This window comes from Prunus avium, chromosome 7, assembly GCF_965620075.1.
Source record: "Prunus avium chromosome 7, drPruAviu1.hap1.1, whole genome shotgun sequence".
Classification (NCBI taxonomy): Eukaryota; Viridiplantae; Streptophyta; class Magnoliopsida; order Rosales; family Rosaceae; genus Prunus; species Prunus avium.
Genome location: NC_142290.1, coordinates 24,058,315 through 24,071,989, shown reverse-complemented (window position 1 = coordinate 24,071,989; position 13,675 = coordinate 24,058,315). Strand labels below are relative to the sequence as shown.

General features: G+C 38.9%; 1 protein-coding gene across 1 annotated transcript; it reads left to right on the top strand.

Annotated features, from left to right (window-relative positions):
• The first annotated feature begins 5,159 nt into the window (after window positions 1–5,159).
• On the top strand, window positions 5,160–6,516 carry LOC148293191 (uncharacterized). Its single transcript, XM_088255951.1, has 3 exons — window positions 5,160–6,188; window positions 6,261–6,344; window positions 6,499–6,516. Exons 1-3 carry the CDS (start codon window positions 5,160–5,162, stop codon window positions 6,514–6,516), a joined length of 1,131 nt encoding a protein of 376 aa, XP_088112077.1.
• The last annotated feature ends 7,159 nt before the right edge of the window (window positions 6,517–13,675 follow it).

Genomic DNA, 13,675 nt, shown 5'->3' with positions numbered 1-13,675 from the left:
AAGTATGATATAAAAAAAATAATATTAATATTGATCATCATTTAGCAAAAATTTGGAAACAAAGAGTCCAGGAAGCTATTTCACATATTAAAGTTTTTTTTAGCATAATTATTGAGAAACCCAGTTTGTAAGAGGTATACCTAAAACAAGTACCAAAAAAACAAAAACAAAAACAAAAAAAATAAGTGAAACTTGCGTCGAGAACAAGAAAGAGAGAGAGTATTGATGAAAGTAAATTACGTAGCCGGCCATGTAAACAAATCATAGATTGTAGAGAGAGTATTGATGAAAGTAAATTACGTAGCCGGCCATGTAAACAAATCATAGATTGTGGTAGCCAACATGGAAAGATAAGGACAGCTCATTATTGACGACGTTGGTGTCATCATCATCATCATCATCAACGGCCATGAGAGCTGAGGGTTCATGATCATCCACATCATTTGTTGTGAAAAATGGACAAACACTTTCACTCTTCCCTAATGATCTTGTTGTTGATGGACTTTGTGACACACACAATGATGGATGAATCACACACACATACTTGAGACAACAACCAAGCACAAAGTGACACAAGAATTTATAGAGGTTCAGCAATTGCCTACATTCTCTTGGTGATCCCCTTGAGAAATTCACTTCATGAAAGAATAAGTTACAACTTTGGTTTTACACAGAAAACCCCCTTAGAACTCTATTATCTCCCCAAGCTCTCTTTTCTCTCACACCCCTTGCTCAACACTTTGATGCACTTGTGAACACTCTCACAACCCTTGGTATTTCCCTCCTTGGTGTCTAGACTCTCAAGACCCCAACTCAGCTCTTAACTTGAACTGATTGCTCTCCCTCACGTTCTCCCTTGGTGAGTTAACCTCCTTTGGACACACTAGCTCCCAGCTACTTGACCACCTTGAGATTAACCACACCCCTTGAGGAATAAAGAGCACTCCCTTGGTGAACTAAGTCACCCCTTGGTGAACTAAGCCACCCCTTGGTGAACTAAGCCACAGCCATAGCCACTCCTAACTTCAACTTGCTTTCTCATCTTATAATGTCTTGCTTCACATCCCATTACTTACACAGACCAATGGACATAAGATAAGGCACCATCTTGTCTTCCACGTTCCTTCCTTTAGTCTCCCACTTAGACTAAAGATCAGATCATGTAAGTAAACAAATCTCACTTCAGCCACCTTCCACTAAACCAGAAAATGGAGAATGGATCCTTCAAAGCAAGACAACCAATTAGCAATGAGTGCTCTCCCAACTATCCAACAGGTAGTCCACCTTCTTTTACCTCAGAAGTGACCCACTAAGCCTCTGAAATCTTGTGGAAAGCGATAGCCCTCGAAAACATAGTTGAAAACACGTAAGGAAAACATCAGCACAGCGCATGGGCGACCGGTCGCGGATACCTTACGACCGGTCGTTGAGACCATTTGGATACCTAACGACCGGTCGCGGATACCTTGCGACCGGTCGCTGCCTGCGAATTTTCCAGACTTCGACTCTGTCCAAAAACGACCGGTCGCCCAAACCTTGCGACCGGTCGCTGCCTCCTTCACTTGCAACCTTAATGTGAGCCAAATTTCCAACATCATTATCATTGCCGTCACTATCTTGATGGTATTCTAGGTGGACTCCACTGTTGTGTGCAGCATAAGCGAATTGCACTGGGTGGACAATACGGAACTGTTGAAACAACAAGACAAATATGAAAATAGCAAAATCCAAGAGACCCAAGGATTTATACTAGTTCGGCCCGTGTGTAGCCTACATCCAATTCGAAGATGGCAAGAACTTCCACTAGTATCCCAAAGGAGATTACAAACAAAGGAGATTAAACACTCTCACCTAGTTTAGGAATTATAGAGTTTAACTCTCACAACCCCAATTCCAAATACACCCAAGTCACTCACACACAAATACCAAAAGAGAGAGAGAGGCTACGTAATTTATAAACAAAGAAGTTCTTCACATCACCATCCCTTCCTCACACAAAAGGTGCAGCAGCAAAGACACCATGGGGCGTACGGCTTGCCCCATGACAATAGCACTCTCTCACCTATTGTGCTCACCAAAACTGCCCACACCTTTCTCTCTGCCAAGCCTTCATTAAATAACCAAGAACTTGGTCCAACATCTGCATGAGCACCTTCAAAGTCCTCCACAAAACAAGGGACATTAATGCCCTGAATCAGCTCAACCACCAGCAATGGAAAAGAAACCAGCCGCTCCTCTCCTGCTGCCAACGAAGTCCCTAATTACGCATAGCTCTAGTTGGCTTCATAAATATAGTAGCCAATCCGTTAATCTAGGGATAAACAATCACATGCAAATAGTGATCAATATGCAGCTAGTCAAACTTGCTTTTCCCATTTTCAAGCTTGCTTCACATGGCTTTTTGTTCCCTTCTTTTTGACAAAGGCTGACTTCAGCCATCATTCCTTTCCTTTGATAGCTTGCCCACGTGCTGCATGTCTTCCTTTTGTACTTTTGTTAATATAAAATTCTATCAACCAAAAACACTCTTCCTTTGCTTTCAGCTAATACATGAGAAAGGAAAGAATAATCTCTTCCTTTCTCAAAGCGGACGACATGCAACACAACAGAGATAGTAAACAAAACAATATTTGAGCCAATATCCACAACTTAGGATTTTGATGCATTTGGACCACCGACCCAATGAAATGTGAATGTTACTTCACAGCTCCTTCCATCCAGTTGTCCCGAGGATTTGTCCCACGGACGACTGTACTTGAACCACACATAAGTGGACTCCAATTTTGTCAAATGAGGATCAAAGCTAAATGAGCACACAAGTGTTCCATCGATTGTAATGGCTACATCACCCGGCAAACGATAATCTCCACTGTAGGTAAATGATTCATCACTTTCAGTAAAGTCAAAAACAGCACACACGGGAATTAAAAAACAAGTCAAAAAGAAAAAAAAAAAGAAAAAAAAAATAACCAAAAAGTTTTTTTGCGACTCTTCTTACTAGGAACTGCCGTTGCGGTGGTTTCCGGCTATCGATCTATTGTTTCCTAAGTGTATGTCTCCCTGAATTTCAATTGCCCATAGAGGAAGGATCCCCTGGTGTCTTTCCCAAGCATTCTCATGTGACGAAGAGGGTTCGGGCTGCTGCGGATTGCGATTCTGAGTGCGATGTGGAGTCTGACTCAAATCCCGATGCAGGGGTTGATCCAAGCGACTAAGATGGATCTGATGCCGGAGTCTGAGCATACTTCTACGCCGATGGTTGATTTGTTGAAAGAATATAATGGTAATAAGATGCCTACTTTCTTACCTGGTATTCATAGCTTTCATGATAAATTGATTAATAAAGTTCATATGACCAAGAATGCGGGGATTGATATTAACTGCTTGGATACTGATTATGAGGGTTTGAATGATGAGGATGATGTGTTCATTTCTCATGGTGAGCGTGGGCCGAGTATACAGTTCTCTGATCGTTGCTATCGCTCGATTTTGTGAACCTTGGAAAAATGCTTTGTTCATTAAGCTCCTTGGTCGCTTTCATACGTATAAGAGTTTGCTGGGAGGGTGGAAGCTTATTGACTTGGTGAATGATTATTTTTTTGTGAGATTTGATCTGGAAGAGGACTTAAATTTTGTGTTGACTGGAGGGCCTTGGATGATTGCGGGGCAATACTTAACAATACAACAATGGGGGCCTGGTTTATGCTTTTCTACCGTGCACATCACAAGAATGGCTGCTTGGATTATAGTATTTGCCATACAACTTGAATGTTTTGATGTTTGGTCTCTTAAGAGGATTGGCAACCTTCTTGGTAAATTGCTGAAAATTGATTCATTGTGTTAGTATGAAAATTGGATTGTCATTTGCTAGACTCTAGCATAGGTTGAAAATTAGTTTGTGAAGAATTGTTACTGGACGTTTTGGTTCAACTCTTTCAACCACATACTTCCGAGGCATGACTTGAGCATATGAGAAACTTGACAACAGGTAAATCATGACATAATCATGCATTCATTATAGGAATTCCTAGTTTGAATTATTTTCACACAAGTATTTTTATGTTAATCCTATTTTTAATAGGATTAGATTTTATCTCTTGATATTATTTTCTACTTGATTGGTCTAATTAATTTGTTTAGGTAGATATTGTTTTAAAAGATTGGCCGTAGTGGAAAGTCATTAGGTTTCCTCACATCTTGCATTAGTTGGCGTCATCACATAGCATGTAAATGGAATTAGAATTCATATTGATAATTGTATAATTGGTTGGCCGCTGTTTTGGCGTCTCAAGGAAGAGACCTTTTTGCATGATGTTTAGGAGTCTTAGTTGAATTGGATTGAGTATCTTTGTTGCAAAGGAAGTGTGGTAACGTGGGTTTCTCTCCAGTGAGAGAAACCTGCATGGAATAAAACCATTGTTGGTTCCTTTCATCAGTTTGCTTTTTCACGCATTGTTCTGGGAGAGCATATTGAATCTGTTTTGTGAAAAAGCTGCTGCGTTTATTTTCTTCAATAAGTCATCAAGTGCGCCTTTGTTGCTTGGTGATTTATTGAATCTTTTCATCATTCATAATTGCATACATATGCATGTCGGTGACTCATATGGTTGAGGGCACCAAGATTGTTGTGGTGTTTATCCTCCGGTGAGCTTGAAGCAATCGTGACCAGTATTGCGTTCAACATAAGGAGTGTCGAAGATCATCCCGTGACAGAAGTTGAGTTATGAAGAAGTCGGTAAACATTATCTAGAATATGTCTAGGATAAGTGTGTGAGTACTTCTTGTAATCATCGTCCTATAGTGGATTTGTGTTGGACTGAGGAGTCCCGTGGATTTTCCCTAGAGGTGGGGTTTTACCACGTAAAATAATTCTCTGCGTGTTCTTTTATTTTATGCCCAGCACGTTTCAAGATTGATAAGCCATATCAATCCTGCTACCGAAGTTTATTTTCTGTTTATTGATTATAATATTAAATTGGCCTATTCACCCCCCCTCTAGGCATTTTTAGTCATCCTACAGGTATTTTCAATTGGTATCAGAACCGGTCGTTAGACACACTTAGCGAGATCCGGATTATTTGAGGATGAATCGTGCCACGGGCTCAATTGTACATCCACCATATTTCGATGGCAACAACTATGGCGCTTGGAAGGCCAAAATGAAGTCGTTTCTTTGGTCCTTAGATGAACGTGTATGGAATACAGTGGTTCATGGATTTCCTAAACCCACAAAGAAGATCGGAAAAGGAGATGAAGCAACCACAGTTGTCAAAACTAGAGATGAGTGGACCACTGAAGAAGTCACACATAGCACTAATAATCAAAATGGGTTAAGTGCTTTATTTACTGCTGTTTCTTCCGATCAATTTGAATATATATCTGGTTGTGATACTTCTAAGGAAGCTTGGGATATTTTGCAGGTTACTCATGAAGGAACAGATACTGTCAAGGGAGCCAAGCTTCAAATGCACACCTTACAGTTTGAGATACTCATGATGGATGAGAATGAAACTTTTTCTGAATTTTATGCTAAACTTTGTGTAATTGTGAATGCTTGTTCAAGTTTAGGTGAAAAAATTCTAGAAGATAGGGTTGTGAAAAAGATTTTGAGATCCTTGCCTCAACGGTTTCAACCAAAGATCACGGCTATTGAAGAGATTCGTGACTTGAACACCTTGAAAGTTCAAGAACTCATATGGTCCATACAAACCTATGAGATGAAACATCTAGCTCCTAAAAAGAGTAAAAGTGTTGCTTTCAAGGTTGTGAATGAAGATGATGATGGGCATTCAGATGAAGATTGCAGTGATGAGGAATTAACGATTCTCACAAGACGATTCATGAATTTTCTCAAGAATCAGGATCCAAGGAATCGAGATTCAAAAGCTATAAATTCTAAAAATAGATTTGTTGACTATACTGATGGTGGGTCTAAATTTCGCAGGTCAAATGAACGAAAGAATCCAAGAGAAAAGGTCAAATGTTTCGAATGTGAAGGTTATGGACACATATCTTTGGAATGTGCCAACACCTTAAAGAAACAAAAGAATGGCAAGAATAAGGCAATGCATACTACTTGGAGTGACAGTGATTCTGACTCTGAAAATAATGAGAAGGCCATTGCGCTTATCACGACTGTAAGCTTGGATGAACCAACAAAGAAGGATGATGATTGTGAAGATATGGATGTTGAGTTTATCATGAACAAATATGATGATTTGTTGGCTGCTTCTTAGAAACTTAGCAAACAAAATGAAGAGCTCATAAAATCCATTGCCGTGTTGAAGCTGGAAAATTGTAGGATTGCAAACGAGTTTCAATCCCCCAATGCAGATTCCGAAAAGGTAAGTGCAGGTATGAATGGAAAATTGATGTTTTTGCAGAAAAAATTGACTGATCAAAACAAATTAATTGCATCTCTAACTTCTAACAACAAAGCCCTTGAACTTGAACTTAAAAATTCAAAGGAAAGGATTGTTTCTTTAACCATTGGTGCAGAAAAAATTGACAAGATGATTAGCATGGGAAGAAGAGATGGTGACAAACGAGGCTTGGGATTTGAACCAAGTAATAAGTCTTTCGCTGTGTCTAAAACAAAGTTTGTCAAATCCTCTTCACCTATTGAACCTTCTGCAGCTCATGAAGTCAAGAAATTCATTCCAATTTGTCACTTTTGTGGAACTCGTGGGCACATAAGACCAAGCTATCTTCAAATCAGTATAGTCAAATCTTATGTTATGGGTGGAAAAGTAAGTATCCAACATAGTATGAAAATTGGATTGTCATTTGCTAGACTCTAGCATAGGTTGAAAATTAGTTTGTGAAGAATTGTTACTGGACGTTTTGGCTCAACTCTTTCAACCACATACTTCCGAGGCATGACTTGAGCATATGAGAAACTTGACAACAGGTAAATCATGACATAATCATGCATTCATTATAGGATTCCTAGTTTGAATTATTTTCACACAAGTATTTTTATGTTCATCCTATTTTTAATAGGATTAGATTTTATCTCTTGATATTATTTTCTACTTGATTGGTCTAATTAATTTGTTTAGGTAGATATTGTTTTAAAAGATTGGCCGTAGTGGAAAGTCATTAGGTTTCCTCACATCTTGCATTAGTTGGCGTCTTCACATAGCATGTAAATGGAATTAGAATTCATATTGATAATTGTATAATTGGTTGGTTGTTGTTTTGGCGTCTCAAGGAAGTGACCTTTTTGCATGATGTTTAGGAGTCTTAGTTGAATTGGATTGAGTATCTTTGTTGCAAAGGAAGTGTGGTAACGTGGGTTTCTCTCCAGTGAGAGAAACCTGCATGGAATAAAACCATTGTTGGTTCCTTTCATCAGTTTACTTTTTCACGCATTGTTCTGGGATAGCATATTGAATCTGTTTTGTGAAAAAGTTGTTGCGTTTATTTTCTTCAATAAGTCATCAAGTGCACCTTTGTTGCTTGGTGATTTATTGAATCTTTTCATCATTCATAATTGCATACATATGCATGTCGGTGACTCATATGGTTGAGGGCACCAAGACTGTTGTGGCGTTTATCCTCCGATGAGCTTGAAGCAATCGTGACCAGTATTGCGTTCAACATAAGGAGTGTCGAAGATCATCCCGTGACAGAAGTTGAGTTACGAAGAAGTCGGTAAACATTATCTAGAATGTGTCTAGGATAAGTGTGTGAGTACTTCTTGTAATCATCGTTCTATAGTGGATTTGTGTTGGACTGAGGAGTCCCGTGGATTTTCCCCAGAGGTGGGGTTTTACCACGTAAAATAATTCTCTGCGTGTTCTTTTATTTTATGCCCAGCACGTTTCAGGATTGATAAGCCATATCAATCCTGCTACCAAAGTTTATTTTCTGTTTATTGATTATAATATTAAATTGGCCTATTCACCCCCCCCTCTAGGCATTTTTAGTCATCCTACAGGTATTTTCACATTGACTACTTCGCAAAATAGGGGTAAGTTTGCTCGTTTATGTGTGGAGTTGGATTTAACTAAGCCCCTTGATGCCTTTGTACAAATAAATCAGAACGGGTACAATATTGAGTATGTGGGATTACCTGATATTTGTTATCTATGTGGGTGTTATGGTCATAAAAGGGAGAGTTGTACTTTGAAATCTGTGAATTTGTCAGATGAGGCTGGGAAAGCTCAAGGCGCAGGAGTGGGACCTATGAATCATGACTCTGTTGGGGATACAGAAACTGCGAAGATGGCTGAGGATAGCTTGCGAGGCCCTTAGATGAATGTGCAATCTAGAAGGCGACCAAAAAATATTCGTAAGGATGTTCCTAGGCAGGGTTCTGGTGGAAGGAACAAAGGGTCTCGTTTTGATGCACTTAATGAGATTGGTGAAGATTTTGACATAAGTGGACTCGATAATGTTACAGGTGTTAACCAAGTTCCGACGAAGGTTTTCCCTATTTTTAAATCTGTGGAGGAAGTTGGTAAGTTTGGACTAAGTCTAAACATGCTAACTCGGGTTCTAGGCATATCCTGAATGATATCTCCAATAAGAATGTGCAGAAAGTCTCTACTAGTAAGGTGATGGATACGAGTTCGGGTTCTTCTGATAAGTTTACAATGGGGGCTTCTAGACATTCTCGTAATCTTGTTGTTGGTGGTAGGAAGCCTTCTACTCTTAGTGCTGTCACTAAGAATTTGGAGAGTTGGGGTGATGGTCAGCATATTCACCAAGAGAAAGAGGTTTATATTTTTGGGCATCAACCTCCAAATATAACAATAGATTTTGAATTTCATGATGAGGTTACTAATTTTCATAAGGATGCTTTTGAGTATGATGATGATAATGTTGCTGTGCCTAGAGTGACTAATTAGCTGGGGCAAGTTGTGAAGATGGATTTGGTTGAGGGCCAAACCAGCACTTCTGGTAGAAATTTTACTAGTAATACCACAGCACTTCTGGTATGGCTTTTGCTTAAGTAAAGGGTTTACCCTTAGTGACTGTCTAACTTTTAGCATATTTTTTATGAATATTATTAGTTGGAATGCTCAAGGTGCTGCGTGCTCTAAGTTTAAGACTACTGTGATGAATTTGAGTCGTACTCATCATATGGATATCATGTTCATTTGTGAGCCTAGAATCAGTGGTAGGAAGGCTACTGCTGTGGTTAAATCTTTGGGGTTTTCCAATTATGAAATTGTGGATGCTAGTGGTTTCTCTGGTGGCTTGTGGTTATTATGGCATGCTAGTAAAGTCACAGTTGATATTGTTGGTACCTTAGCTCAATCTATTTTTGCTTGTGTCTGTCAGCCTGGTCAAACTCCTTGGATGTTTACTGTAGTGTATGCTCATGCTTGTATTGCTAAGTGAGAGAAATTAGGGCATGTTTGGTATGCCTCACTATGCCTCACTGGATTGGACTGGATTAAATAACACTTAAAATCCATGTTTGGTAAGAGAGGGGATTAGCTTAAATGAGACTATATAGTCCAATAGTGAAAAAATAACCGGACTCGCATGTCTAATAGAGTGAGCCCCAAAAGCGGTTCGCAAAATAGCACCATCGCTATTTAGAACTCGCTAGTCTGGCTGGATGTCCTTACGGCTTGAATCAAAACCAAGCCACCACAGACCCAATCGACGTTCTATGGTAGAACCCAACGCCCAGCACTCCCCCTTCTCCCCAGGATTTGTTCTCCCTCATGACCCCTACCCGCAAGCCAGGCACAGACCCAGCACCGAGAAGCCCAAGCCACCCGAAGAACCATCTCTTTTCGCCACCCCCAGCCAGCCGCAAAACCCAGAACCATCTCTCTTCACCATCTCTGTTTGTACACAAGAGAAAAACACGAATTAGAAAGGGTTTAGGTAGGGAATTGGTAAAAGAGAAGAACCAGAAACAGAGAATAATGAAACCCCAAAACAAAGAAGAGAAAAGCAGTTCCAATTCGCAGAAGTTCCAAAAAGAAAAAGCTGGAAATAATTAAACCATAAACAGAGATAAGAAAGAAGGAAAGAAAGAGGAAGAAAATAAAAGAAGAAAATGAGATCAAAAAGAAGAGAGAGAGAGAGAGAGAGAGAAAAGAAGAAGAAAATGAATGCTGCTGCTTGCTGGGTCCTCTTGCTCTTTACTTGATAACGCAAGGGAAAACACTAATTAAATATTAGAATTAAATCCGTTCTTTCCTTGTTGTATGTGGTTTAATGAAATAATGAATTGACAAAAAAATAAATATTAGAATTTTAATTATTTATTTTTAGGTTAAAATTTTTAATTAAATATTTATTTTTTTAGTCCGACACAGCACCAAACATAGGTTTTCACTATTTTTACAATCCAGTTTCTTAGTCCGACATAGCACCAAACGTAGGTTAGTACTTAATCCAGCTTAAGCCAATCCGAGCTAATCCAAGACAGTCCCAGGATTTAGTCCTGTCCATGACAGTCCGCCGTACCAAACGACCCCTTATGGGACTATCTTTCCTTTGTTGGTGCTAATCATAATATGCCTTGGTTAATTGTTGGTGACTTTAATGAGATGTTGAGGTTTGAAGATAAGTTAGGATGAGCTTCTTTATGCAAATTAAGAGGGTTTAAAACCTAGTTTGACAACCATGATATGGTGGATTTGGGTTTTTATGGATCCAAATACACTTGGACTAATAAAAAAGTTTTTGAAAGGCTGGACAGAGCTATTTGTAATTTGAGTTGGCGAAGGTTTTTTGCTGAAGCAATTGTGAGACATCTCTTGAGGACGAAATCATATCATAGTCCCATTAAAATCTGGTGGGCTTCTTGTTTTATTTCTTCCCCCCTTTTCAGACCTTTCAAGTTTGAAGCTATATGGCTCCAAGGCTCCAACATGAGAAATTTCAGGATGTTTTTTATGCTTCTTAGGGGCCTGTTATTGGATCTGCTCTAGATAAGTCCTATGCTTTAATTGCTCCTCTAAAGCAATGGAATATTCAAGTGTTTGGTCATCTGAGGCAGAGGAAGAATAGGTTGTTGGCTCGCATTGATGGTATCCAAAAATCTTTGTGTATGGGTCCAAATTGTTTCCTTAGTAATTTGGAACCCGAGTTAGTTAAAGAGTTTAATGATGTTCTTGAACAAACTTGACCTTGAAAAAGCTTAGGATGTGCTTGATTGGAATTATATCAAGGAGTGTTTGCTTCAATTTGGTTTTTACCCCATCTGGTGTGACAAAATCATGAATTGCATCACTAGTACCTCTTTTTCTCTTATCTTGAATGGTACACCTCAAGGTCATTTTTTTCGCATCTAGAGGCATTCAACAAAGGGACCCTTTATGTCATTATATTTTAATACTTTGCATGGAACCTTTTATAAGGCAGTTCAATCGTCTAGCTCTTTCTTCTAAGTTTAATGTAGGACTGCTTTCCTCTCCTAGAGGTTTCCACATTGCCAATTTGGTTTTTGTGAATGACTGCCTAATGTTTGCTAAGGCCACTCCTATGGCAATTAGAAATATAAATAATGTGATTCCTTTTACAAAGCCTGAGGACTTCATATCAATCTGCATAAATCTACTGTCTATTTTCTAGGAATTTTCCTACTAATGTGAGAACAAATTAATTTGAGTACTTTGCTTCAAATTCAGCATAAAGCTACCTTAAGGTGGTATTTAGGCATCAATAATATTGTTTTTTGGAAAGACCCTCTCAATGCTATGCTTTTGATTGATAGAATTAAGGCAAGTTTGCTGGTTGGAAAGCCCCTCTCATACCTTATCTTGCTTTAAATGTCCTAAGGAAGTTAGTAATAAAGAAATGAACATTAGTTGATGACGATTTTTTTTGGACATCTTCCACTAAGGTTCCCCCTGTGTCTTGGAAGGATGCTTGCCTTCCTAAAGACATGGGGGGTCTTGGTGTGAGATCTCCTTCTCTTTTCAATCATGCTACTCTAGCTAAGCTGGGTTGGATCTATCTAACTGACAACTCCAATTGGTGGGCACAAATTGTTGTTAAAAAATATCTTAGAAGGGATTCCTTCTTAGCTCTCAAGAAAAAAACCTTCTCACTTATTGACCTTCCTTTTACCCTAAGAGGTGATATTGATACTAATATTTTGGTTTCCGATTTTATCATTAATCAATCTTGGAACAAATAAAAGTTGAAAGAAATTTTTGATGAAGACATTACTGAAAAAATTCTTACAATCTTGATCCCCTTCTCCCCTTTGAATGATCAATTAGTCTGGTGTCCTAACCCCCATGAAAAATTTTCAATAAAAAGTGCTTACAATGTTCAAGGGCAGGATAATAAATCCCACCCCCAAGCTACCTGTTGAAGAAAATGTGGGGGATTACTTAGCCCCCTAAGGTTAAACTCTTTTCTTGGTTGCTGATATGTAAAATATTACAAGTTAGAAGCCATCTCTACAAATTCCTCCCTCATCTTAACCCTGAATGCCGTTTGTGCTTGAATCAGATTAAAAACATTAACCACCTCTTCCTAGAATGCCCGTTTGCCTTAAGTGTTTGGCACACCACGACCCTTCTTCCAGCAAACTCTCCACCACCTTTGGATATGTTACATTGGCTAAAAAAATACTCTTGACACTTTCTAGCAGCAAGGCCTTGACAACCTCTCTAAATTTTCCTTCTTTGTTGGCAAATTTGGGAAGCTAGAAACCTTAAGATTTGCTAAGATATTTCCCCTCACCTTGCCAGAGGGTTGAATGTGGCAAGTCATATTGGGGTGAATTACTCGAAGGAAAATTCTCACCACCACTTAAAACAATCACTCCCTGCCTCCATTAAATGGGAGCCCCCTCCTACTGGTTGGATGAAGCTGAACTTTGACGGCTCAGTTCGCAATAAGGTTGCGACTACAGGGTTTGTAATTAGAAATTGGGATGGGCATGTGATGCTTGTTGGTGTCAAGAAAATTGGACAAACTTCCATTTCTGTTGTAGAATGTCTGGCTCTTAGGGATGGTTTGGCCTATGCGGTTCATAAGAGTTGGTGTAAAATTATGCTTGAGGGAGATTCGAAGCTTATCATTGACTGTGTTAATCAGGTGGCAGCTTCCCCCTTAGAGTATCAAGCTTCTGATCCAGGACATCCTCCTGCTTTGTTCTCTTTGTGATGATGTATCTTGCGAACATGTTTACAGGGAAGCAAACTTTATAGCTGGTGGTCTTACTAATTTGGGTCATAGTCTCTCGCTGTCCAAGATTTGGGAGAATGGTCTTCCCCTGGCGTGTTCCTCTTCCTTTTATTTCGATCTTTTTGGGCCTGCGTGCCCACGTCGTATTTTTTTGGTAATTGAACTCTTTTTCGCCTAAAAAAAAGTGGATGATAAATTTGAAAATTTAAAATTTGTGTGAGGATATAATAGGTAAAAAAGATGGATTCCTGATGGGCTAGGTCTCCTGGAATTAGAATACCACATTTCTTCCTAAGAGTCCAACTCCTCCAAAATGAGGAGTGGAATTCCTGAATTTGTGTGGGCTTGCTCACTTTTTCATTTATTTATGTCAAGTAAACATATGAGTAATCCGTAATCGGAATTCAACTCCGTATTTTGATTTTCATTAGTAAACATGCTATAAAAGTAAATTAAATATGAGATATTCTATTTAAACCCCGCACTTCTCTTTGTTTACCACAATACTTAAATTATTAAACTGTTTGTTTTATTATTGTATAAAAGTCAAAAAAAGGTT

Excerpts from the sequence above, each read along its gene's own strand:
- LOC148293191 (XM_088255951.1), top strand. The coding sequence starts at position 5,160 with ATGAAGTCGTTTCTTTGGTCCTTAGATGAACGTGTATGGAATACAGTG. Across the intron at positions 6,189-6,260 it reads ATGATTGTGAAGATATGGAT|CTCATAAAATCCATTGCCGT; the intron begins GTTGAGTTTATC and ends CAAAATGAAGAG.